General features: G+C 27.1%; 1 protein-coding gene across 6 annotated transcripts; it reads left to right on the top strand.

Annotated features, from left to right (window-relative positions):
• Nucleotides 1-982: 982 nt before the first annotated feature.
• LOC111041760 (chloride channel protein 2) lies at nucleotides 983-27,476 on the top strand. Of its 6 annotated transcripts, none has more exons than XM_022326173.1 (18): nucleotides 983-1,232; nucleotides 20,186-20,441; nucleotides 22,358-22,486; nucleotides 22,570-22,703; nucleotides 22,783-23,065; nucleotides 23,315-23,399; nucleotides 23,541-23,642; nucleotides 23,755-23,857; nucleotides 23,953-24,084; nucleotides 24,177-24,339; nucleotides 24,426-24,541; nucleotides 24,638-24,752; nucleotides 24,827-24,964; nucleotides 25,049-25,308; nucleotides 25,572-25,711; nucleotides 25,905-26,046; nucleotides 26,149-26,376; nucleotides 26,458-26,586. In XM_022326173.1, exons 1-18 carry the CDS (start codon nucleotides 1,176-1,178, stop codon nucleotides 26,584-26,586), a joined length of 2,712 nt encoding a protein of 903 aa, XP_022181865.1. In that variant the 5' UTR covers nucleotides 983-1,175. The 6 variants fall into 6 exon arrangements, with proteins under 6 accessions (XP_022181865.1, XP_022181882.1, XP_022181889.1 ...); XM_022326190.1 differs by lacking the exon at nucleotides 983-1,232 and adding an exon at nucleotides 10,338-10,443; XM_022326167.1 differs by lacking the exon at nucleotides 983-1,232 and adding an exon at nucleotides 12,904-13,053 and having other exon boundaries at nucleotides 26,458-27,476.

Genomic DNA, 27,476 nt, shown 5'->3' with positions numbered 1-27,476 from the left:
TAAAACATTAAAATGCTGACTGAATTAAAGTCAAATATGTTATCAGCTATCAAGTAAGAGTAACATCAATAATTATTTTATAATTTGTTTGCATACAAAATACTACTAGTATACACAAAAGTTACTTGCTTATTGGAGGGTTGAAAATTATCAAATAATCTGTATTTTAATTAGTTATAGGCTATACATTATAAGTGATGTTATAGTTATACTATGTACACTATACATATAACATATTAACATATCAATATACCATGTATTATATTTTCTTATTTAACAAATTGCACGAATTATTATTGTATAAAAGTCCATTTGTAAAATTTGAATAACAAACAAACATTTGCAACGTATTAAATACAACTTTCATATTACATTCATTATCAAACGATGAATGTTCAATTCAAATTAATTAATTATATAATTTCATCTTTTTTTTGGTATATTGGAAAAATGGCGAGTAATCAAGTATGACAATAATAATAGGTAAATAATCAAATGTACCTACAGTGGATTAATATAAAATAGTATATCTCTCTCTCTCTCTCTATAATATTTATATATAATATACACAATACACATGATAATAAATATGTAAACTTATATTTTATTTATGTACATACTTCATACTGAAATGTATCAATTATTAGTTTCAATATTTTTATTTTGAATACAAAATGTTGTTAATGTTTCAATCTTTTAATGGTATTTTTAAGATTTCTATCCAATTCATATTTCATAAAAGAGGTTAGGTTACATACATTAAAAAATATAATTTTTATTTTGTATGAATTGGCGTTTAAAAATGTATAGGAAAAATTACACGTTTAAAACGATTTTATTAATTCAGAATCCATACTTTATTGGTATCGTAAATTTAATAGTAAGTTCATTATTTAAGATAACTGTTTGAAATGCGATACATTCCCTTAGGTTTTGTAACGGTATTACAACTATAGATAATGTATTCCACGGATTACCAACAGTCATGTGGTCATCGTTGTGAAGAACTGTCGTGTATGCTCTCCCTGATTATTATTGCTTATAGAAATTATCAACGTAAAACAATTATTGCTATTACATTATTATTTTGAATATTTAGTTTGATTTTAAAGTAAGATACTTTAGTTTGTTTTCATATTAACTAATGTTATTGTAAGTTATTTTAACTAGAAATTATGGATAACGAAAACGGAAGGATTCCTCCGGACTCGCATGAATACCATCATACTTTGGTAAGTCGATTTTATTATACAGTTAAATTGTGATTTTCATTTATAATAATTGAATTCACCAAAAGGCGATATTTATTATATTAAAAATGCAAACATATTTTACATAAAATCAAACTAAATACTTTAATGTTGTATTTTAAAAAGATAATAATTATCCATTCAATTTTGTATTACCTAATATATAAAATTACAACTTATTATACCTATTATGTGTGAATACAATAATATAAGTATAACAACAGGTAATACTTAAAAGGATTTATATATTTCCTCTTTTAACAAATAATAATACTAAATACGAACTTATTTTGATATAATTACCTATTTCTATTCAATCTGTAGTTAAGTAACAAAATTATCTGTTAAATGAAATAACGGTACCTCTTGTAGTCTTGTTACATTAGCTATAAATCTGTCTGCGATTCATTTTGGATGTAAATTGTCAGATTTTATCAAAGTAAAATATTAATATAAAATGATTTGAAAACTTTAAATTTCAAATGCCAAATTTAATTCCATTAAAAAAAAAAAAATAGATTCTAATTTCCGTAAAGGTCCATTATTCGATTTGTTGGTTTAAGAAGTGTTTAGAGTTTATTATATTTGTGGAAAAAAAGTATTAAAACAACATAGTGTAGTTTTTTTTTAGTTATTCGTTGGTGTTTGTATATTGATAACTTATATCATTAGGTATGATTAGATATGGTTTGGTACAAAAAAAATTGAATCATACAAATTAGTTAATATATCTATATATAATATGTATAATGCGTGTAGGTATATCGTTAAAATTATATTAAACTATGAATGTTTAATACATTTTTACAAGTAGCTCTATTTACGATTGTAAATCTTATGATTTGTTTATAAGTCATAACCAATTATCTGCGTCACATGGTTTGTGTTATTTAACATTGGATTATGCACTCGTAATTTTATCCTAAAAATTAAAACAGTATAGTTTCTTGAATGTTGAACGTTTTTGATTTACACAAAAATACAATTTTAGACTACGTGTTATTCAAGATTTATTTATCTTTGCATACGTTAAAAAAAAATGGATACGGAGAAAATATTATATAATGTTTATCAAGCATAAGTGAATACCTACTAGTATAAAGCCAGGAGTTTTAGATTAAAATTTACATTTACATGAAAAGACAATATAAACAACGAACTTCTTAGTAATTGCTTTTTAATTTTAATTTTATATTTATAATTTTGTTGAAGTCCAATTTAAAGTAAAAAATTTCAAATTCGGTGATTTATAACTAATATATAGTTCGACTACGAATTACAATTTGTTCATAATGATATATTTGCTTTTTTTAAATAATCAATAAATTACGAAATATATATTTACGACTATACCTTAAAATTCATTAGTTATGATTGTTGTTGATACTTGACTACTATTTGCTATTTTTTTTTACGAATGTTAAATGTGGTAAAATGTTAAATACATTGATCAAACCCTTTTAGGCTTAATCATATATGATCTAATATTATGAAAGCTAGTGAAAATTTTTAAATCCTTGCTATAGTTTTTAATTATGATTACAATTATTTTTAACAATATCAATTTTAATTAAAAAGTGCAATTCATAATAATATAATATTACCTCTATAGTTTGTATAAATTAATACAACTTGAGTTCATATAATATATATGATATACCTATTGATACTTATATTATAGGTGTTTTGAATAACCTACTAAATTATATTGAATTGTGAGTTAAATACCTATTATTTTAATAAATCATTTACCAGTTAATATTATTATATAATATACTAAGCTTGAATAAGAAGAAAGGAGTAGTGAAGAACTTTTATCTCCACGTGAGTATTTAATTCTTTACATTTAATATACCCAATTTAATTCTTTAATAAACTTTAAATTATCGAAACTGATAATCTATTTATTATTACTTTATGGAAAAATCTATTCAGTCTTAATTTTTAAAAACATTTTGGGTAGGTGAAACGATTTATTTTAGCTTAAATAATAGGTAATAATGTTTATTTAAACATTTAATTGTTTGATGGTTTAACAAAATAAAATAGCAATCCGTGAAGGTATAAATTATTTTTAACAAAATGCCTATTTAGGTAAGTTATAAGGATATATAAACTTATCTAGTAATAAAGGAGTAACATTTTGAAATTTCTCCAAATAAATAACTGTAAAAATGTAATATTAATGGTAATAACTAATAGTAATGTGGTTTAACTTTTAAAACAAATTCATTGTGTCAAAATGATTGTTTTATGACTGAAAATTAGCATTTATTCTCCATAAGAATATGCGCTGGTGTTTAATTGTTCAAAGAATTTTACCACAAAATAATTTAATGGTATCAAACTAACAGTCAGGTTTTTACTCGCAAGGCCATTACTTTAAATATTTTTTTCAGAGTAGAAATAAATGTATAAAATGCTACAATAATTGTATTATTCAATATTAAAATTATGTAATCATACCAAATGGCATAGTTAAACAAGAATTACGATAATGGATAGAATTGAATGATGATGTACATAATTAACTGTGACTGACTGACCCAGACATCTTAAAAGAATGAACAGAAAGCGACTAGACTAAAGATTGTTATACTACTGAGTACTGACAGTTTTAATACAATATGTAGGTATAAATGTATAATACATATGAGTAATAGGTACGTACGTGCATGACAATATAGTACACGTACATTTTGCAAATTAACTTCTTTTATGAAAATCGTAAGACTAGTTGTCTAAAAAGTTCATACAAAGACAAACAATAAATTTAATTAAACAGTTTTTACCCGAAAAATTAAAACTTTAGAAAAATGAACTAATATTAAAATATATTCATTTACGAGAACTTTTTAGTTTTTATCAAATCACTCGTATTTCTTTATTTCATACTAGGACATATTAGTATAGTCAGTGTCTATAAAATATCTAAATAGTAAAAGTAATTAAAAATCCAAAAATGGATATTGTTAAACGACTTATAAATTTATTAAAATAGTTTGATTCACTGCATGTCATTATGTAATTTAAGACTCTAAGTAGTAGACTCCAATACTATACCATAGGTGATTTGGTAATGAATTTAATATATTATATAAGTTTTCAATTTCTCATATTTTCTTGATCATAATCATGAAGTGAAATATTAAATATTGAACAGTGGTAAAAAAAGCTTGACGAGCCCCTTAACATTTTACTATCTTTTAATGTAGGTATTTCTAAAAAAAAATCACACTATCTAAAAATGATTAATTAATAATAGGTGTTTAATTTAATTGTTGCATACGATCTTAAAATTAATATAAAAGTATGTTAAATAAATAAAATAAATTACTAAAAGTGTCAAGGTAAACAGATTATGCATTATAAGCAATAAGCATTTCTACTCTAGCCTGTTGTAATATTTAGTATAATAAAATAAAGTTAGGTATTTAATAATAGGTAAAAGGTACTAAAATTTATAACCTATATTATAGTTAGTTGAATTTTATTGTTAATTTGTAACATTTTTATAACTCGTCTGTCCAGTTACTAACATTTAAAAATAAAAATGTATTTTAACATTTCTTGATAAAATACAATTTGTATTTTTATTACGCATTTGTATACATAATTCACGAAATCTAGAACTAATAACTATATTTTCAGACGATTTTAAATAATAACGATAAATTTGAAAATTATAATAGATGTATATAGGGGCCTGGTGTGGCTTAGTGTGCTGCGAACTGCGTGCTGCGGTCAAGCATCGTCCAGATGAGCCACTACATACAAACGTGTTGCTCAAAAACTAACCATATACCCACCTGCTTCCTATAAGACAAGAACAAGACATGATTTTATTTTGGCTTATTTTACGAATATGCAATTTTACATAGGTAGTAAAACTATTAACTTCAAACCCAAGTTAAGAAGTTTATAAATTCAATCATTTTTTCATAATTTAAATTCAACATTGGAAAGTAAGGTTAATTTTCTTTCTCATTTAGTGGTTTTTATAGTCATGTTAATATTTTGTTTTTAAAAATAATCCTAGGGCACAGTAAAAATTAACAGTGAACAGTTTAACGGAAAAATCCACCTTATGTTTCCACTACCATTTCTTTTACTTAATTATATTTATAAATATATGTATACATTTTATATCATATATTATATTTAACAATATCTTTAAAGTAGCCTCGACACTCAAGGAATCTAAAGGAATTATGTGTGTGGTGAGGTAAGATATGACTGAAATATGAGTAATGAGTTGGTTGAAACTGAAAGTGATTCTGGACTGGGTTAAATTGAGGGTAAGATCAAAGGATAGGTCAAAGGTGTGCTGCTAATTTTATATAAAATTCAGATATAGTGTTTTGATAACATTTGATTTCTTGGAATAACCTAATTTAACCAGACAGACACGACCTCAAAGCTGTTAAGAAAATTTAAAGATGTAGTAAATATAGATTAAAAATTGTTAGGGATTCTTTGCTATCTATAGACTGGAGAGATGTCAGATGATGCCATCCCGGTGAACTCATTATGGCATAAAGATGAAGAAATAATTTGTCGAGATGTTGGTGACTCTTGCACTTAATGATTTATATGTAAGAGAAAATATTATTGGTATGGAACTGTGTGACAATAATAATAGCGGTGCAACAATAATAAACTACGCGCACTATAATATTAATTAACTTCATCACACATTAACACTGTCTTAAAAAGCGTAGCATAAAATGCCTATGTATAGTTCAATCCCCTTAGGATAAGTTACGCTTTAACCCAGAGGATATGGTAAAAGTACATCCATACCAATCTGGTATTTATTTCGATAATACATTTTTCTGTTTAAGAATTCGTCATTGGGATTACCCAATAAGTTAATTAGTTTCTCATATATAAGTACGCGTGCTCCCAAACCCCGAGCACCCACTACCACCTCCTCAAAGCTAGAGTATACGAAGACACACCCGGAGTCTCAACATCTATAATTTGTGTATAATTTTTGAATAATTAGAAACAAGTTACTCAGTGGATATTGATTAGATAAAAAAAATAATTTAAAATAAAATCGGGATTTTCACTGACTCATTTATGACGAAATTTATATTTTATTTATATTCAATATCTGATCAACAATTCTTCGATTGTCTTTTATGACGTTCTGCCACTGACATAAGAACACTGTAAATAGAGGATGATGAATAAGGATAAAATTTATATTGGTATTCATTTCGTTAATATTGTTAAGTATCCTCCATTACTATATTATTATTAAAAAATCTAATATCTATAATAAAATATTAAATGTTGAATAACACAGATACATTTAATTTTTAAAAATTAATTTTATCGTTTGAAAAAAAAATGTTTTATTTACTTTTTAGAGTTTACCCATAAAATTATTGTCAATATCCTCAAATTTAATGTCAACAATTATTTGATAAATTTTAAAGATTATTCAGTAGGTGACATAAATTATACATTGGTACCTACTACAAATAATAATAACATAGTACTATAGTAGTAACATCTTGGTATACACAGAGTTTATGGTGTTCTGAATTATCTGGTTATCCAAATGTAATTTCATTTCAACACTGACAGCAATTGTCTTGTTGCATCCTGTGTAATTACTAATATTATGATATTATACTACATGTCTATACATCGATAGAGTTATCTTTATCGTAGACAGTTCACGAATCACGGTGTTGGCGACTGCTATTTTGTGGCAATAATAGGCAAGAGTATTTCAGAAATGGTATGATATAGATACGTGAAATTGTATCACGTATTTTAATGTAGGCAAGTTGTATAATGTTGTTCAGCCAATAGCAATTATACGACCGGAAATAATTACATTCACTACAACATCTGCCGGGAAGATCTGAAACTGCATTTATAAATATCTAATATTATGATCGTTAGTATTTGTTAAAATTTGGTAGCCTACCATAGCCTGCAGGTACATGGGTCCATAAAAAAAATAAATCTAGTAATAAATACTAGATATAAGTGCAATAACTGAAAATACATTATAAACATAATATTACTGCGGTGGTCAAAAAATTAGATTTTCATTTCATCTTTGTGTAGGTAACTTTTAAGATCGATATCAATTATATTTTATATACCTACTAATTGATGATAGCTGATATATCTATAACTATTATTTACATTTTAAAATAAATAATAAACGTCGATATTATATGAAAATAATTACAATTTTAAATTTAAGAATTATGGCTTGCAATTAGTTTGGTACACTACCCAATATATATTACTCAAAAGTCAATATTTTCTTGCATTAATATTTATATATTTAGTGTCTATTCATTATACTAAACAATACATTATAAATTATTTTAATAATATTAGTATAAGTAACCTTGTTAAAATGCGTACATTAGTATTAAATACCGAACAACTAAAAAAATAATATGTACCTACTTGATTTTGTATGACAATCGCGCAACTCGGTAGTTGATTACTTACTTCAAAAAGATTTACTGGCACAAAATAAAATTTAATTGCGAGCAAATATATTGTTTGTTTAAAACATCTTGTTAACCATTATTGTGCTTACCAATTATGAGTTTCGATGATCGACAACACAAGGACAAGCAACTCAGTAGTCAGTACTTACCAAAAATTATAATCTTTGTTTAACTTTAATTGACAATAAATAAAATAAATTTTGACAGTATTTATCAATGGTAAAATTGTAAAAGTAAATCGTATTATGTTGCATATTATGAAACCATGTGTGAAAACGAAAAGTTAAAAATAAATAAAAAAGTATCGATACGGTAATTACATCTTATAGGATTTGTGTTGATTTGAACAATGTCTTCATAACAATCAAAACTTTTTATTTAGGCATCTGGTCTTAAATTTTACTTAGGTTAGATCAAATTTTTTTTTAAATCAGAAAAGTGTAGATACCTATGGAAAATAATATTTTGAAGCTATATGGATTCTATTTTTATACTTCTACTAAATTAAATTAAAATTTATTCTAATCATTATTTTGCGATGTCAGGGATTTAAAAATCTAATATAAATATTTAACTTAGTTGAAATAAACTAAATAAACTAAAATGTGGCAGGTAATCCAAAACATTTTAAGATTAAGATATCCTTAGCCTTTGATCAACAAAATATGTTGAACTAGATATTTGGCACATGACAAAACAATCGAATTTAATCTTTTTTGTTTTATATGCAAACATAATATGAAATGATGACTGGGCACTGGCTATTTGAATTTTCATTATAGGTATATAATACGTTTTAGACAAATAATAGGCAAACCGGATATAGTGTAGTATTTTTTTATCCGTGGTATTGTTGGTACTCGCGGTTAATGACCGAACATTATAGATGTATGACAACATTTCTTGTTGTAACTAAACATGATGACCTTTAAAGTAATTTACTTTATAAGCAGCCAATTACTTTTTGTAATTTTGTACCTGTGTGTTTATTAAAAAAAAAATAGAAATAGTGGCTCATTCATAAAAATTAAATGTTAATTATTGTTTATTTATTTTTAAAAGGTATATTTACATAACCTATTCAAATTTAATTTATTATTTATTCTTTGCTAACTGCAGAATCGATACTGCAAAACTACCTAGTTACTAGTTTCTCCACAAACTAATTTTTCACAAATCGTAGATCAAATGATTTTCTTATAGGTAACCGTGTGTCCGTATCTAAACCTAAAGTAAATATTGTCCAATTGTAGATTACTCTGATTATAAAAACATGATCAAAACATTTAAAAATACTCTTATTTAAATCGCATACAGTTTATATTAGTACATTTAAATAACATAGTAATATACTTTTTTATAAATTGTGTATAATTTAAATAAAAGTGTTTTTAAATGTTTTAATTATGTTTTTGTCTGATGTATAATCTTATAAATCCCTATGCTTTGAGTTCTTTCAGATTACAATCCTACGCAACTTAACGATTTGCAATTTAATGATATATTTATATATTAACTATTACTGTGGGCTCCTTTTTTAAAAATTTTAAATGATTAATTACATGCTTGTTATACATACATATTAAATTTACATAACACCTTACAAATTGAGAAGACAATCCTATATTATAAGAGTGTTGTCTTGATAGTTGCAGGTTCACTAAAACTTGTTTCTCAAATTGTTTATTTTACCAGATCGGTTTCTGATTAACAATTATAATTATATCTCTGTTATAGATAATATTTATTTATTTTTGAAACTTAATTAATATGGTTTATTATATATAGTATGAAATGAATTCAATTTATTAACATTCCGTCACCCAACCCAAAGATGTAAAAATTAATATTTTTCTTGTTCTCAAATCATTTTTATATGTCATACATAAATACGTTTAAAGCTTTAAATAATTAGATATTGTTTTCATTGTCAACCAAATAATTTATAAAATACAATTATTTGATATTTGAATAAAAACCAAATCTATCGCAAATATAGGTATACTATTTTAATATTTTCATTCAAATTACGAAAAAGTCATACTTAGAGTAGGATATTCTTTTTATTAAATAATTATTTGTTTAAACTATGTGAGTTTACTCTGGTTTTCAAATTTCAAAAAAATTACATCACATCAAATTAAACTAATCAAACACAGTACCAACCTTTAAGTGTCATCATTGCTAACTGAGTATTATCGATAGTATATTATACAGTTACATTTACAGTAGGTATTACTTATATCTGATACAATCGCGCGATAAATGATGTATAGTTAAAAGATTTAACATACCTATAAACATGTTATTAGTCATATTCATATAATATATATAATTAAAAATGATAGTTGACCTTGAGTTTTGTATGATCTGAATTGATAAAAAGCAATAGACCAAAAGAAACAATCGTGAGAATAATGTTGCTTACATCCATAATTATAAACGTATTAGCACGACTATTTACGTGTTAAGTTATTGCAGTAATCATTAAAATATGGAGGAAAACTTAAGTTTATTCAAATATATAAGACCCTCCACTATTCAACTATAATCAGAGATTTTTTTATATTTATACTCTAGTATTTCAGATTTTCAAATAAAAGTAAAAGTTAGATTAAATGGTAAATATTAAAATATGTAGTTCTTTTAAATTCAAATAGACAAAAGTTATATTTTGAATCCAGCTGATTGAAACTAAAGAAGTAAGTGTTATACAATATTTATTAGATTATCGTAACAACACAAAATAATTCACATTTTATTATACTACTTGATAATGCTATGTAATTTTGTCTTTGTATACATAACATTATGCTACTTTAATATATAAGTGATAAATATTAGTAACACAGTTTTTTAACAATAAGATTTATGAATAGATAATCAATTGAGAGTCATCGATGATTTATATAATAAACTTAATTTTGAAAAAAATTAAATTGTATTTCTAAAATGTTACGTATACATGTAAACATGAGAAATCAATATTGTGTATTGGTTATTACAATGAACTTGAAGCCATAAATTAACTGTTCATTTTCAAATTGCATCAATTCAAAATAATAATAATAAATCATAATACAAAGAGAATTCGATGTATCAATCCTTGGTAAATTTAAAACCAAATAACCTATAATCACGAACAATGAATAATAAATATATATAATCAGAAAATTCAACAATCTTAAAAAATAAAATAAGTAATATTATAATTAATGCGCCTCACTTTACATGAACGCATACATATTAACATTCATGTAGTATAATGTGTCCAGTCATTTATTTTATTAAAATTATAATAATATAACTATAGTTCTGGCTCAGTTGTTGATGGCATATATTTTTGTTCATAATAATATGTGAATTTAAGTTGTAGCAAATGTTTTGACAATAATTTTTCAATTAAACTCAATTTTACAATTATCGTATATAGAATTCATAATTAAAAAAATGAACTCCACAAAATTACTTTACAGTCATTTTCATTATTTTTAAATATAAATTGACTTATATTGGTTATATTAATTACATTAATTATATTTACATGTAAATTGTTAGTTTTGATGTATAGGTTATGATGATATGTGATTTTTAAAGTACATTTTTTACATGCAAATAATTAATTCGTTTGGATGTAAATGTAATTGAATCCGTTTACATCAATAGTTTGGCAAGCATTAACGTTTTCCTAAATATCATCTATTTCCCTTAATTATTTTACTTTTAACAATGTATATTTTAAACCGCTTAATTATTTTTAGTAAATATGTCTATAAAAGTTGAAAATCTAGCACAGTTAATTAAAATCACAAACTGTGTTATTGTCACATGTTTAGTAATATTGTAATAATAAATTAATAATCAGCACATATTTGTATGATGTACTTAAAACACTATCAAATAAATGTCATACTTGAGGTATAAATTTAAATTAATTATGCCTTTGAATGTTTATGTGTAATAAAATAGTTCCAAATAACGTGTCAATATTATTAATTATTATTTATACACTATACGGTACCACTTGTATACTAATCATATCCATTTGAGCTTTAAATTCAATTATATTTTAAATTTGCTTAAACCTGATACAAACTGGCTACTACTTAATCCATAACTAGATTCTATAATGTAACTATGATAATATACTTCCATTACGATTTTCAACAAGTAACTACTCTCAGACCTCTTTTCGTTTGAGTGAAATTGTTAATTTTTCTATGTAAGTACAGTTAATATTTATTCATTGTATGTATTTACTTAATAATTGCTATTTACTGTATTGGTTTTAACTTTTAAGATTATAATCCTAACAGATATCGAAATCTTGACAATTTAACTCAGTTCATGCGCAAGATAACCGACTATTTATTTTGTATGAATACAATACAATCTAGATATAAAAAGCTAAATATACATGGACCCTATTAGAATACAAATATAATTAGAATATATTATGTCATGAATAAAGCAGATATTCTGAAATATTAAATAATAATACTATTCATCTGTATTCTGTACCTACTTACTAACCAATAATCACCATGCACAGTAAAAATGTAAACTGAAATAGTACCTGTAAATATCAAATAAGTAATATGGCATGCACTAATTAGTTTATTATTCTGTTGTCTAATTCATATTCTGTTGACTAAAGATTTAATTTGGTTTTCAAATAAAGATCGATATAAAATACAGGCTCAGAATCAATTTTTTATTGCCTATAATCGTTATTATCTGAGTAGATAAAACACAGTGACGATGTTCTAAAAGACAGAGTAGTAATATAGTAAGTACATATTATATTTATTATAGTTATAGTATTCCGTGTAAGCTAAGCGTAACTAACTATATAACATTTATTTATCTAGACGATTGTAACGTTTAATATCTTTTAATTTCAGACTTTGTATATCCTTCTTACAGCTTATCCTGTAAAGTAACAGGCGTAGGTTTCATCATTGACTCAGTGTAGTCCAATTTAAGGTTATTATTCAATTTGAACTCCCTTTTTTTTGTGCACAGTTTATTGATGCCAAATAGTTACACGCACAGTCATCCGTACCTATATGTAGACACAGTGTTATTAAAAATGTTAAAAATTGTCTTGTGAACTAAAAATTAAAATTAAAAATAAACAATTAAAAAAATAGACGTCAAACATGACTGTAGGGAAAACTGCAAAAATTTCATCACCCTCTATGAGGAGACGAAAATCTGCTTTAGGCGAAGACGACGATTTGGAACGAGAAACAAAAGCATTAGCTTCATTTTATCCAAGTCCACCACCCGTGGACTTTGTTCAAAGTACAGTAAGTTAATAATGAATTAAACGTTCAAATTACAACTATTAATATAAATAATTTCAAAATGTTGAGAAAATTAAATGTTGTAAGTTATAACAAACTGATAAATTTAATTTTTTATACCAATGTAAATCTATAAATAAATTATTCCAAATTACTAATTGTTTTATATAGACCAGATCTTAGGTAAGGATATCTACTTCTGTTAACTTAATTGTAAAAATATAAATTAGATATTAGGAGGATATAAAATAATGTAATTTATTTATTGAATTTATTACGTAGCCATGTCACCCCGGCGTGTCAAATGTGTTTTTTAATTAAGATACATACTATTAAATATTCATATTTTTAGGTATGTAGTTAATATGTATAACAATTATAAATAACACATTTGTTTTCTATGAAAATGAGTAGGTAGAACAAATAAGACATTGATCTATATTAAAATACAAAAATTATTAAATGATTCATCGGGAATTATTCTTAACTTAAAAGAAATTTCTGCATAATATTATTTTGTCGGAATGAACAAAACTTAGTAAAATCAAAACTTATACTTAGGTACTTGACATTAGTATTGATGATCCCAGAGATCCCAGAGGATCGAAGTGTATCTTGTGTGATACTCCTTCAAATTTAGTGGGTGCAGATAATACTCTATGTTGGTTAGGACAAAAATACAAAATAAATGTTGTATGAGAAATTCAAAATTTAGGTTTAGATTTTTTTATTACAACTTGTGGAGTTTATTCTTTCATTATATAATTATGTTATACTTCTACAACACGTCAAAACAACAGGTACTAACATAAGGGATGGGTGCAATATTTTAAAAATTGTTCGATACACCGTAATTTTAGACAGAGTTTTCGCCTCTGCTTGAAAAAATGCATATTTATTATTATTATTTGTGTAGTTATTAAGCCAATTCAACATAAACATTTAAATAAATATATGATATTTATCATGATATAACGGTATTCTTTCCACCTTGACCCAGTTCATTTATATTCAGATCGTCTCCGTGTTTTATGCATTATGACAATCTAAGAAATCAAATCAGTGTCAGATAAAACCTATTATTATGGGTACTTAATTCATAGACTTTTCGTATCCTTCACTGACCGCAACATTCCTATAAGACATCTTCGATATAGAAAGCCACTAGCTAATAATATATTTTTTTAAACCCAGTTTATAATGACTTATGTTTACAGTTAAAGTACATAATATTGAACTAATTTAAATAATAGAACGAAGAAAAATAGTTTTAAATTAATACGAAAAAATTCAACTAATAAATTTTTGCTTTCATAATAAGTGTGTATATAAAATATGCAATATATATGAAACTTAATACCTATGCAATGCTGGTGAATATTGCCACTGAAATATTTTTTTGGGAGGCTTTTTCCCTTATACGATCTTCCTCATTGTGTCTATGACGTTATTAGAGGAGTAAATAAATTCAATAGTATAAAACGTGCATAATTATAAGCTATAAAAATATCTGTAAATTGTATTATATAAAATGTATACAGTACCAAAATCCAATACATTAAAATCAAATTTCGATAGAGTTATTAATAAGTTATTAAAAATTAAATTTAAGATCAGTAGGGTGGAGTATTACAGAGGTACCTAACAAACTGTAGGTTAGTGATCTACTATGTACTCCGATCATCTAAACTTATACGTATAACTTATCAATTCTACTCGGTTAAAATTCAATTTTTATGCATTGAAATTCCCAAAGAGGCATTTCATTTCAGACTATGAAATTAAAAATGTATGTTGTGATTCAAAAATATGAAAAGCTTTTAAAAAACATAATGATCAAAACTAGTAAAAATATTTGTTTATATTGACTTCCACTGTCCACTGTTAAAGAATCACTCAGTATAGTCAAGTAATCGCAGTCTGTTCAAGGCAAAATGCATTTAGTCTCGATAAATAATTTGACATTATAAAATACTATGAGCACAAAAATACAAATGAGTTAAAATACCTAAATTATTATTAAACAGATAGGCGACAAACCAACAATGAATTCTTGTATTTTTCCAACCATATAGGATAATAAGATAACAAAAAAGTATCTGAAATTTTGAAAAATATAGGTTTCTATAGTGTTCATTCACACTGTTGACCTGTACTACTATAAATTACTAGTCATACATTTTAAATTTTATGTAATAATACCATCGAGAATAGTAAGTTTGTTTAAAACTTCCAGTTTCTAATTGGGATTATAAGGTGAACGTCTTAATAATTCTACGAAGTTTATGACTGAATTTTATAAGAAAAATTGTCAAATTTTGTAACTAGTTTATGTATATATATTGTAACCACTCTTAGTTTATCTTCAAACTAAGTCACTTAACTATATTCAAGCTTGATCAGTGATTACAAGGCTGAAAAATCAAAATTAAAAAAAAACGTAAAGATGAAAAAATGTAAAACCCTAAATGCAAAGATTTTACAAAAAACTGTAATGGTATTTTTTGTAAATGAACCAGAGATAGACATCCAGATAGATTTTTAAAATATAAGTATTTCAAAGATAATGTTTAAAAATTCATATTTCTATGATTTTAAATTAAATAAAGATTTAAATTAACTTCAAACAAACTAAATATACAAGTATGTATTCTTATTTTAAATTGTATGTATATACTGTGATTACTTCGTAAGATATGTTGGGAACATTAAAAATTAAGCGAAATTCCTGTCTAGGCCCTTTAGTGGCCAGGTCGACACTGAGTAATCGTATACAATATTATAATCAATAAGTACTTACCTTCCACACCACAGCGTTATTGTATCAACCGGTATCTAAGTGAGTAGTGACTATAAGTGTAATGTAAACAAATCTGATAAGGCCAGATTAAATGATAGCACTAAACAAATTACGTATTTACGTTTACAACTAAATGTTTGAAATTATCATTGTCCAACAAAATCATTGTTAAGATAGGCTATCCGAACTTCAATAACTGTTGTGGTAGAAAAATATTAATCTAGTTCTAGTTGGTACTTTTGGGAAGTTAACATTTAAAATTCCCAGTACTTTTAATGAGGAAATTGAAAAATTGTAGTTTTTTCAAGAATATTTACGTAACACCAGTTTTCGATAAAATTAGGTTTGTTTTTTGATGACACTAATTCAGAAAGTCAAAATCTTAGAGACTTGAAATTTACCCATATAGAATTTTATAAAGGATTTTATACAATTTTAAAACCTTTTTAAAGCTTTTATAGACATTTTAAATTAATTTTTTATTCAAGGTTCCTCATAACTCATAAGTTTATTATAATGATGTATCGGCTTTTATGTCGTATGCAATATTGTTGACAAAAAAATTGTTCTACCTACTCTACATAGGAAATTCAAAATATTAATAATAATTTAAATACAATTCAAGACAAACTATCCTTGGAAATAAATGCTGATCCACTCCACTCGTCTCCTTCCCTCACAATCGTTTTTTTTCGTATACAATAAATTATAATGGAATTCAAAGGAACCATAGCCATACAGTGACTTACTCAATTACGAGGTACATTCATCAAAACCTACATTACAAAAGAAACTAGTTATTTGGCTTTTTTATTTTAGTACTTACTTACTTTTATTGATGGCATTACAAAACACTTATTGTTCTTTCGGATTATAGATAAGCGTATTATTTTAATATAGGCAATTTAAAATTATTTTGTATAGGTATTTTTAAGTGTCAATAAAATTATTGAAGTTCAAATAAAATGTTTTACAATATACAATTATTTAATCTAGTATGTTAAACTTATTTTTTTAATCCAAACTGTGAGGGTGGGATTGGTTGTCCCATAATGACTGAATCGATTACTGTATCATTCATATGACGTAGGTACTTCCCAACTTCTATATTACGATATTATTATTATTATTAATTTAAATTTGGTTTAGTGAATTCAGTATTGAAATAATTTCCACGTGTTATGATTTTTACGATATAGTACAATAGATAGCATGATGGTAGGAGGTAAGTCATGAAAATGCTTATATGGCAAGTCCATTAATCAGTTATATTTATAAGTTCATAAGGTGCATAAAGGGTTTAGTACGTTTATCGTCCGTAACAACTTGTTGAATACAAAATTTAAATTAAATTTTTTTATTGATAATTTAGAATATTTAAATGAGGTCGGGTCGACTCTTAGCGGATTTACTCTTTGCTCAAAAGAGTTTAAAGCTCATTTTACAAATTGATTCATTATTCAGAGTTACAAGAGTTAATTTAGTAGTAGCTATCAGATAACCGTGTTTATATCTGAATACTGATTTATGATATATTATATTATATGTTATGTTATAGCAGCTATAGATCTAAAATAGTATGTCCTACACAAAAAAGAAAATGTATTACTTAGATGCTATATTAATTGTTTTAGTAAGTTTTTATTTATTTGGAAAGTGTAATTTTTGTACACGATAAACTCGGGAAAATAAAAGTATTGATTTAATAAGACTATAATAACTAATTAACATAACAAATATTGATTTGAATTGATTAAAATTTGCATGCCTAATGTACATTTAAAATATTTATTTTCATAATATCAATATTACATAAATATAAGTTTTCCTACATTCTATCAGAATGAAACATAAATATGAGAGGTAAATATTTTTTATAGTTTTTTAACTTTGACATGAAGAATAATATAGATACTGAATAGCATTTATTAATTTAGTGCCTGATAAAAACTGTACAAAAATAAATCATCGTAATATTATGTACTTGAGGTATCTAATGGTGAAGTATCTAAATAAATTTATTTAAATTGATCATGCTGTACCCAACGAGTTTAATAAGTAGGTAGGTATGATAAAATATAAAAACCCAATTTAAAAATGTTGTCAAGTAATTTACCTATATAACAGAATAATATAGTTTAAATTCGGATAGATCACTTATAATTTGTTGGTAACATATGTATGATATATATATATGAATATTGTACATATTATAGGTATTTAAAAATGTTAAATGTTTTATTTATTATCTATTTATATTTATAAAAAATATAAAAGAAATAACAGTCAGTTAACTAATTACTAATCGCAATAATTACATGAGAATTAAATATTTCTTTTGTAAACATAGTCAATTTTTTATTTTGGGTGGTAAGAATATCACAATTCAACACAAATTTTAGTGTTCCTTCCGAACATTTTCCGGTTAACTTGGTAACAGTTTTTGAAGTTCAATACATCTATTAGAGTCCGTTAATATAAAATAGTGTGAGGTTTTTGATGCAAACGAATTAAAAATATTCTTAAATGTAGCTTACATTTTTTACTCAAAAAATAAAAAATAAAAAATAAATTAAATTACAAAAAAATTAAGTACTCGTGATAAACATGTCACAAAAAAAAAGTTAATCCAACTTAACATAATTAGAATATTATTATATAAGGCATTAGTTAAATACACCTATTATAGCGCTTTCAAATTATCGTACTAACATCGCGCTATACCACTCGTATCATAATAGACTATAAGAGTAGATAAATCAAAAGTTAAATTATTATTTATTTAGTTAACTTCTAAAAATAGATGTGTATACAATATAATAGTATAGGTACTATACAGTATGTACCATTACTGGAAATTCAAAATTTTGAGGTGGAAAATGATTGATTACCTAATACCTTAATAATAAAATTAGTAAAGAAGTTTGATCATTAAAATACTTGTAACAAATCGTAGGTAATATAGTTGATAGTTTTAATTAAAATACACAAAAAAATCCAATTTAAAAAACGGATAATTTTTAAAGCTACACTAAATGAATAATTGGATGCGTATCAATTACTAATATATACAAATATATTAATATTAAAATAAATAATATTCATCTCTCAACTTACAATGTACTAATGAACATCGACTTTCCATCAAACGCAATATGCAACTTTAGATACCTACTGTAGTTTTTTTTTTTTTTAATTCTGTAATTATTTTTGTAGTAATTATTAATTGAACTCAATACGTTTTTTCAAGATTAAAATTATCATTTAAAATTGAGTCACTTTATTTATATAATAAGTATACAGAGTACGACACAAATCGTTGACAATGTGGGAAATGTATTATGTTACAAAAGCCATATGAATATATTATGATCGTATAATACACTGATGTCTGATACACTATGTATATACCTTCACTAAATAAGGATAATTGATGTCTTTAAGTAGGTACTTCTTATAAAATACATTCAAACATATGGTCATATGGTTATAACATTCAATTATTTGACACCTATTTTGCTACTATTCATACATTTTATTATGGAAATACATCGTTCAGATCATAGATATTGATTGTATACATGATTCTAATTTTTAATTTTTTATCAAAATAAAAATATCATACAAACAATGAACCAGACATTAAAATGGTCAGTTAATAACGAATATACAGTAAGTGGTATTTATATTAGCAATAAATAGTTATTTTTATTACTTCTTATAGTTCGTTAAAATAAATAAATGATAAAAAAAAACATCTGAACAAAACGTTTATTATAATTGAACTGAAATTGAATAATATTTCTATAAATTTTCGAAATGCTAATTGTTATATAATATCATTTATTTTAACAAATATTATTTTATTTTTTGTTTTAACTTCTTATCAGCTTTTAAAACATTGCGATTGGATATGCATAGTATAAAACAACACTTTTATAATAGGTAACATAAAGTTATTATCTATTATATATTGCAATAAAATAACGATAAGAAGTGCACAGTCCATACTCCATACCTATGTATATATTTTTACTATGCAACTCGCCGTTGCCTACTTGATACTAGAATTGATAAAAACTGTTTTCAGTTCTCATCTTACGACACGAATTTAAGTCCTGAGTTTCCACTTAATAATTGCTCCCCCATGTCCGGCAACTCATTTGTGTAGTCTCACGGCCCAATGAACTTCGATAACTCACACTACACAAAAAACGTGCAGTGGTCAATGATTATGAATTGAATAATTAGAAGTTTAATTTAATTTAATGTCCTCGTTAATTTGGTACGTTTAATCGTTCAACAATAGTATTTTTTATTATTACTATGGAACAGATGTATGGACGTTACACGAAAGAATTGGGAGACTATGTCAAAGGAACGCAACAGAACATACCAGCACCTGTCATACACGGCGGTGCTAATGAAGAATTCAGCAAGTACGGCGGGAAAATCAGTTCCACTCTGGAAGTTGTATGGCGGCATTCGTTCGCCAAGCTCAGCGAAGATTGGGTGTTTCTCACGTTGTTGGGTCTTGTCATGGCCGTACTAAGTTTTGCCATGGATTACGGTATAGACTTCACCAACGAAGGTCAGTAGGTACTACGATATTTATAGGCGCTATACAAAATGCTTGATTAGTATTATAGCCAGTGGGTAGGTGCTATACGTCACTCTTAGTCATTGGACTACATACAATTGTATAATGTAATTAAATAGTACCTGTGTATTGTTCGTACTACATTTGAAATGGATTGGCATATTATACAAGAGTATTTATGCCTATACTACGACCGAATAGTGTCCTATAAAATACAATTCCATGAGGCCGGCCCTCTCAAGTCCCCATAGTTCTTCTGAATCCTCAAAACTTTTTTTTTTTTTATAAATTGCGATTTTATGTTTCATGCACGTGTTGCTTGTATGAATGTAATCGTGTAATCTTAAATCTGAGAATATGTATAAATATAGTGTAGGTATAACATTTTTCTGTAAGTGAACGACAGGCCACAAACTTAATATCTTATTTACAATTCTAAAAGGAGAATACTTACTACTTATGTATCATTTTCTGTAAGATATGTTGTTTCACGTGACTGAATAAAATACATTTTCGTGTTTTTTTCTAATACTTCGTTGAAGGAATTGAGTTCGGAAAATTTGGTTTACAGTACTACAACTTTTATAGCTATACCCATACGCAAATATATTTTGTTTTTTGTAATGTTATAGTTTTTTAAACAATCTATCGATAATCTACGATAAGCAATAATCTACAGATTACTATCTATGAATTTTTAAACGTTAATTCCAATAATAATTTTACTCTAATGTCCATTGTCCAAAGATAAATTATTTGTTTAATTTTGTTATTGTTCATAGCTCAATAGTTGTTGATAAAAAAAAATACCGATAAAGAAACCATTACATGCTTTCAAAGTAGAAATCAACCTTACTATTAACTGCTATAACAAAAGCCAATTAGTATCACATAAATAATAATGATAATAATATAAAAAAAGTTCTAGACAAAGGTTCGTTTTTTTTTAATTTAGCCAAAATTAAATAATGAGTTATTAATCCGAGTTCAAATTAAAGCAATACAAAACATTTTTTATAGAAATATTCACATAAACCAAAAACAATATATTAACATTACATTATTTGCTATAATGATCATTATATTTATATACTGTACACTAGATAAATTAGAGAAGGTGATGTAGACTGTACTTCTATAATGCCACTGTAATAATAATTATAACATAAAATAATATTAATATTATGATTAAAATTAACTGTAACATCTATAATTTATCGGGTACCTATATTTGCATCAGTTTAAGGATCTCATTATAATAGTTAAACAAGCAATGAACGATGCAAATATTATTATAATACATCGCTTAAATCTTTGTTTAGTATGTTGGTTTTTCTTTATTTTTAATTGTTAAAATCAGCATTTGGTTTTAATATGTCAAATTAGGTTACAATATGTAAAATTTAATAATTGCAATTGATAAAAATTAATAATTATTATTAGATATAGTGTGAATGCATGATTGTAAAATATCAAAATTAATTAATTAATAAAAACAATTACGAACATATAAGACATAACATTTCCCAAAATATAAGCTTACTTAGCTTAGTAGACTGTATATAATTGCACAAATAAAAAAACAACATGTTTAAAAACATAATTAAAATAAAATTGCATAAGTAGGTAATGAAATAAGAAACATTGGAGATAAGTATAAAATAATAAGTAATTTATTAGTTATAAATAACCAAGTAATATTCAGTCACAATGATGATAATAAAATTTAAGTTTTGCATTGGTGAATTAATTTTTCTAATCAAATTTGTTTGTAATTAAATTGTTTTAGTTAATTTTAATCGTATATCGAAGTATAGAATTCGCTGTCATTTTGTTTTACAGCGTCATAAGCCTGGTGATAATAACATTTTAATAATTTATCAATTAATTAAATATTCTGTGGTCAGGAAGAATATGGCTATTCAAAGATATGGCGTTCAATCAATATGTGCAGTACATTGCTTGGGTTCTGCTACCAGTCAGCTTGATAACATTCGCAGCAGGATTCGTACACTTAGTTGCGCCTCAATCCATTGGTACGCCACACTACGCAATTACAAATCTGTAAGCAATGCGATTACAAAATTCTAAAATGGTCGATATTTTTTGTTGTACATAGGTTCGGGAATACCAGAGATGAAAACAATATTAAGGGGCGTAGCGTTAAAAGAATTCCTCACCTTAAGAACTTTGATCGCCAAAGTTGTCGGAGTTACAGCAACCTTAGGTTCGGGTTTACCTCTCGGCAAAGAGGTTTGTGCTCTCAAATATTACCATTAGAGCGTATAAATGTGCTGGTGTAAACTATATCACTTTATGCGACAAATTTCAGGGCCCGTTCGTGCACATTGCCAGCATAACGGCCACGCTCTTGACGAAAGTAATAACCTCGTTCAAAGGGATCTACGAGAACGAATCGCGAAACACGGAAATGCTGGCCGCGGCGTGCGCGGTCGGGGTGGCAAGCTGTTTCGGGGCTCCCATTGGCGGTGTGCTCTTCAGCATCGAAGTAACGACCGTGTACTTCGCGGTGAGAAACTACTGGAGAGGTTTCTTTTCCGCAGTCTGTAGCGCGACCGTGTTTCGATTGCTGGCCGTATGGTTCAACAAAGCCGGTGAGTATATTATACAATAAATTGTTCAGCCTTCCCGGAGTCCCTCGTCTTCAATATAGGTGCCAATATAATACGCATACCATCGTAATAAATCGTGATATATATTGTTATCACGAGTTTATGATAACGTCGCAAGTCGTAAGGATAAAAAAATTTCATTTTTTTATTATGACCCCCCCCCCCCTCTAAACTTTTTTCTGTGTGCGTGACTGCTATCTTGTGCAATAATATGTGTGTAAACCTGTTTAGAAACCGTAAAGGCTTTTTTCCCGACCCATTTCACTATGGAATATCCATTCGATCCTCAAGAGTTGACCGTCTTCGCTTTACTTGGGTGAGTGTCTATATACATACGTCTGTGAGGCTTTACGGTTTATATTACGTCTATGCGTATGTGACATGTGTGTACCTTACACGCCTCGTATAATTTAATACGTATGTACCTAATACATAACGACATTATTCCGTTTTGTAGGGTAGTCTGTGGAATTATCGGAGCCGGTTACGTTTGGGCGCACAGACAATACGTTTTGTTCATGAGACAGAGTAAAAGTATGAACTCTTTCCTACAGAAGAAGTAAGTGAGTATCATCACACGATCGTATTGTAACATTTGATATTTCACGCCGTGCAAAATAGAAAAACGTATTTTGATATTTACATTTGCCTGTTCATACATTATGTTATAGCCGTTTCTTATATCCAAGTCTCATCACGTTTCTCACTTTGACAATCACATTTCCACTAGGCACCGGTAAATATATTGCTGGTGAACTGAACGTACACGACCAAGTAAGAATGAATAATAATAATATAACCCATTGCACTAACACCTTACATAGGCTTCATTTTGCATATTGTAAACTTCTTGATTATTTTTCTTTTAGTTAACCGGGCTGTTTAGTAATTTCACGTGGACAAAGACTGAGTTCACCATTGAGGAGGCAGAAATGATGAATCACTGGCGAACGGAAAACACCAATGTTTTCATATGTTTATCGGCTTACATAGCTTATAATGTAATATTATGAAAACATACCTATAATTACTTTTAACTTACCAATGAGTAGTAATGGTTTTCCTCCGGTTACTCAAGCAAGTTTGTTTTCAGTTTGTGTTCTCTATAATAGCATCGACCATTCCAATACCATCTGGTAGTTTCATTCCAGTGTTCAAAACCGGGGCCGCATTCGGTCGAATAGTTGGAGAACTCATGCACTTGTGGTTCCCATACGGCGTTAGACACGGAAAATTCATCACGCCTATTATACCAGGTGAAACCCGATGAACCAATTTATAAAATTCATAAATTAACAGTTTCCAATGGCAATAATATGTCTGTGAAATATAATATGTTTAGGAGGTTATGCCGTAGTCGGAGCAGCAGCTTTTGCCGGGGCCGTTACACATTCCATATCAGTATCTGTAATTGCTTTCGAAATGACGGGACAGATCACTCACATTGTACCAGTTATGGTATATTTTATCTTTAAAAATTATATTAATTAATTGATTATTATTTATTACTATTACCTGTATTTAACTGATTAAACTCCATGAATAATTTATTAGATCGCCGTGTTAATATCAAACGCTGTAGCAGTATTATTACAACCTTCGCTATACGACAGTATTATACTAATAAAGAATCTGCCCTACTTGCCAGATCTTCTCCCGTCCATATCAGGTACAATTATTTATTTTAGTTTATTCTGTGTAATCAAAACTGTTAACCTGATAATACTTAACTTCTGTTTATAGGTATTTACAGTGTGTATGTAGAAGATTTTATGGTCAGAGATGTCAAGTACATTTGGTATAATATGAGTTACAGAGACCTGAAAAAAGTTCTGAGGGAAAACAAGGTTCTAAGAGTGTTCCCGCTAGTTGACAAACCAGGTAAAATCAAACTGTCACTGTAAATTATCGCAACACAATAGGTAATCAAGTATAGGTATAATTCAATGTTATGTTATATTTCAGACTCGATGATTTTATTGGGTTCTGTGCCTCGAGTTGAATTAATAAAACTGATCGACAGACAAGTGGGTAAAGAAAGACGGATGCAGGTAGTCGCTAAATGGCAGAAAGAAGCACAGGAGAGACTTGATGAAGTAGAAAGAAGAAGAAGGGAAAACAAAGAAAGAAGACCTTCTAGATTCGAAGTCACTCCGGCACCGGATACTCTACAAAGAAAGCATTCAATTAGTTCTCAATCACTTTCTACAAATCCCATTATTAAGGTATGCTAAATTTTACATTGTACACACTAATACTGTTTTTGCATCATACACACGTCAGTACCAGAATCATATACAACCATATTACTATATTAGTACCTATATATTATCACACGACACATAATGTTTATAGTTTATAAATATAAAATTATAAGTTAATTCCGTTTTAGTAATAAATACGAACCCAATGAACCCATATTATGCAATAACAATTGTATCAATTTGCCCATATACACCCTGATACTTAATACAAATTTTGATTTTAGGTACAATGCAGTTCTTCATTAAAAGGACATCCGAAAAAATCGATTTTAAAAAAGACAAATTCGTTCACTCTACATAACCTAACACCAATGATGACTCCGTCTGCGACACCTTATTCGACAATAACTGGAGCCGAGAGTCGGTAATTTTTATTGATTATCATTATATATAAGGACTTTTAAATTGTATATACAAACATGAATATTGTATACATTGGAATTTTAGACATTGCAAATGTCCACAAAATAATATTATTGTTGCTACTTACGTTTTTATTTATTTATTAAAAATGTTAATTTGCCTGTATTATATTTTAATTGATATGTTGTTTATAGCATACGACTAGCGTTCGAAGCTATATTTCACAAATCTGCAACACTTCGAGATGCAAATCCGGAACAGCAGAGCTTGACAGATATTACGGACAAGGATAGGTGTTCGTCACAAATCATACAAGTGTCCAAAAAAGTTCAACTGGTACCTACAACTTAATATATAAAAATATATTTTAATTATTTATTGTCGTCGTCGAGATATAGTGTACCTCGCACAATGTTTTATTTGCTCATTTTTTCGCAGCCCAAGGAGAGAGTCATCGACATGTCACCAGAAGAGCAGAGCGAATGGGAACAAACGGAAATGGACAAGATTTTAGATTTTGGTTCTTGTCACATTGACCCGGCTCCGTTTCAGTTGGTTGAGAGGACGTCATTACTTAAGGTCCATTCGGTATTTTCGTTGGTCGGTGTCAATCACGCTTACGTCACTGCCATTGGCCGTCTGGTCGGCGTTGTGGGCTTAAAAGAAGTTAGTATTTAAAACACTCCGAATTATTAAAAAACATTTTTAAACGAATAAAGAATTGAATGTACTATTATTTTGTAATAGTTGAGAAAAGCCATAGAAGACACCAACTCGGGAACCAAACTTGGACACCACAAGACATCAGGCTTCCGTAGCGCTGCGATGGAATCACTGTTAAGCAATCGACAGAGGGACGACGACTTTGATGTGTAAATTCTATATAGGTACATTTTATAAAGGCGTTTCAATACTGACCGTTTTTTTTACGAAAATATTGGTAGGTACCTATCTTTTGACCAGCACACACTGATAAGATTAAAGACATCAATGCTTTATGAAAATCAATAAGCATATTGAAATTTGTTATGAAGTTTCTTGAATCGATCATCCACATTTTAAAATTGTATTCTCTTTCTCTTACCTCTTATCTTCCTATTAAATTGTAGCTTAAAATGAAAAACAAAATGGAGAATTTTCACTGAGATAAATCATAACAAATTCAAATATATTTTCAGATTTCTTATAGTATTACTAAATTCTTCGATACGTTGAGCAAAAAGTTAGTACAAAATGCTTTTTAGAGAAAAATAATATTACTTGTCGACTATAGCTATGGGTTAGTTACGCGTCATGTGTGTCTGTGTGAAAAGTTTTGTACACTACAATTACACAGTCACTCATTAACTATCACATAATACGCCACACCACTCACTCACACACTTAAAAAATTGACTGAATCGAATCCCATAAAAACGGTTGGAATCGAATCTCCTTTATGAAATATTATGTAAGGTATCATAACTTTGCATTAAATTTAAAAGTTAAAACCACCTTACTCATATTTTGATATGTTTATTCGTTGTTGTTAATGTTGTATAATATGAAATATTATGAGTACCTATTGTTGTATAATAAATACTTAAATATAGGTACGTTGTAACTCTGTAAAATTTTAAAATAGTTAATACTTATATGTTTAACACACTGTCACACTGTTCGGTATGTGTGTATGTATACGTCTAAATACTTACCATTAATTTAAGTTATATTATGTTATTGTTTAAAATATTAATCCTTCGTTTAAGGAGGATAACATAATACCA

This window comes from Myzus persicae, unplaced genomic scaffold (genome assembly GCF_001856785.1).
Source record: "Myzus persicae strain clone G006 unplaced genomic scaffold, MPER_G0061.0, whole genome shotgun sequence".
Classification (NCBI taxonomy): Eukaryota; Metazoa; Arthropoda; class Insecta; order Hemiptera; family Aphididae; genus Myzus; species Myzus persicae.
The sequence above is the reverse complement of the archived record's forward strand: the minus strand, read 5'-3'. Positions and strand labels throughout refer to the sequence as shown.

Coding starts and splice junctions, on each gene's coding strand:
- LOC111041760 (XM_022326167.1), top strand. CDS start 12,904: ATGACTGTAGGGAAAACTGCAAAAATTTCATCACCCTCTATGAGGAGA. Junction 23,858..23,952: donor AACTGAACGTACACGACCAA/GTAAGAATGAAT, acceptor TTTTTCTTTTAG/TTAACCGGGCTGTTTAGTAA. Junction 24,965..25,048: donor CCCGCTAGTTGACAAACCAG/GTAAAATCAAAC, acceptor GTTATATTTCAG/ACTCGATGATTTTATTGGGT.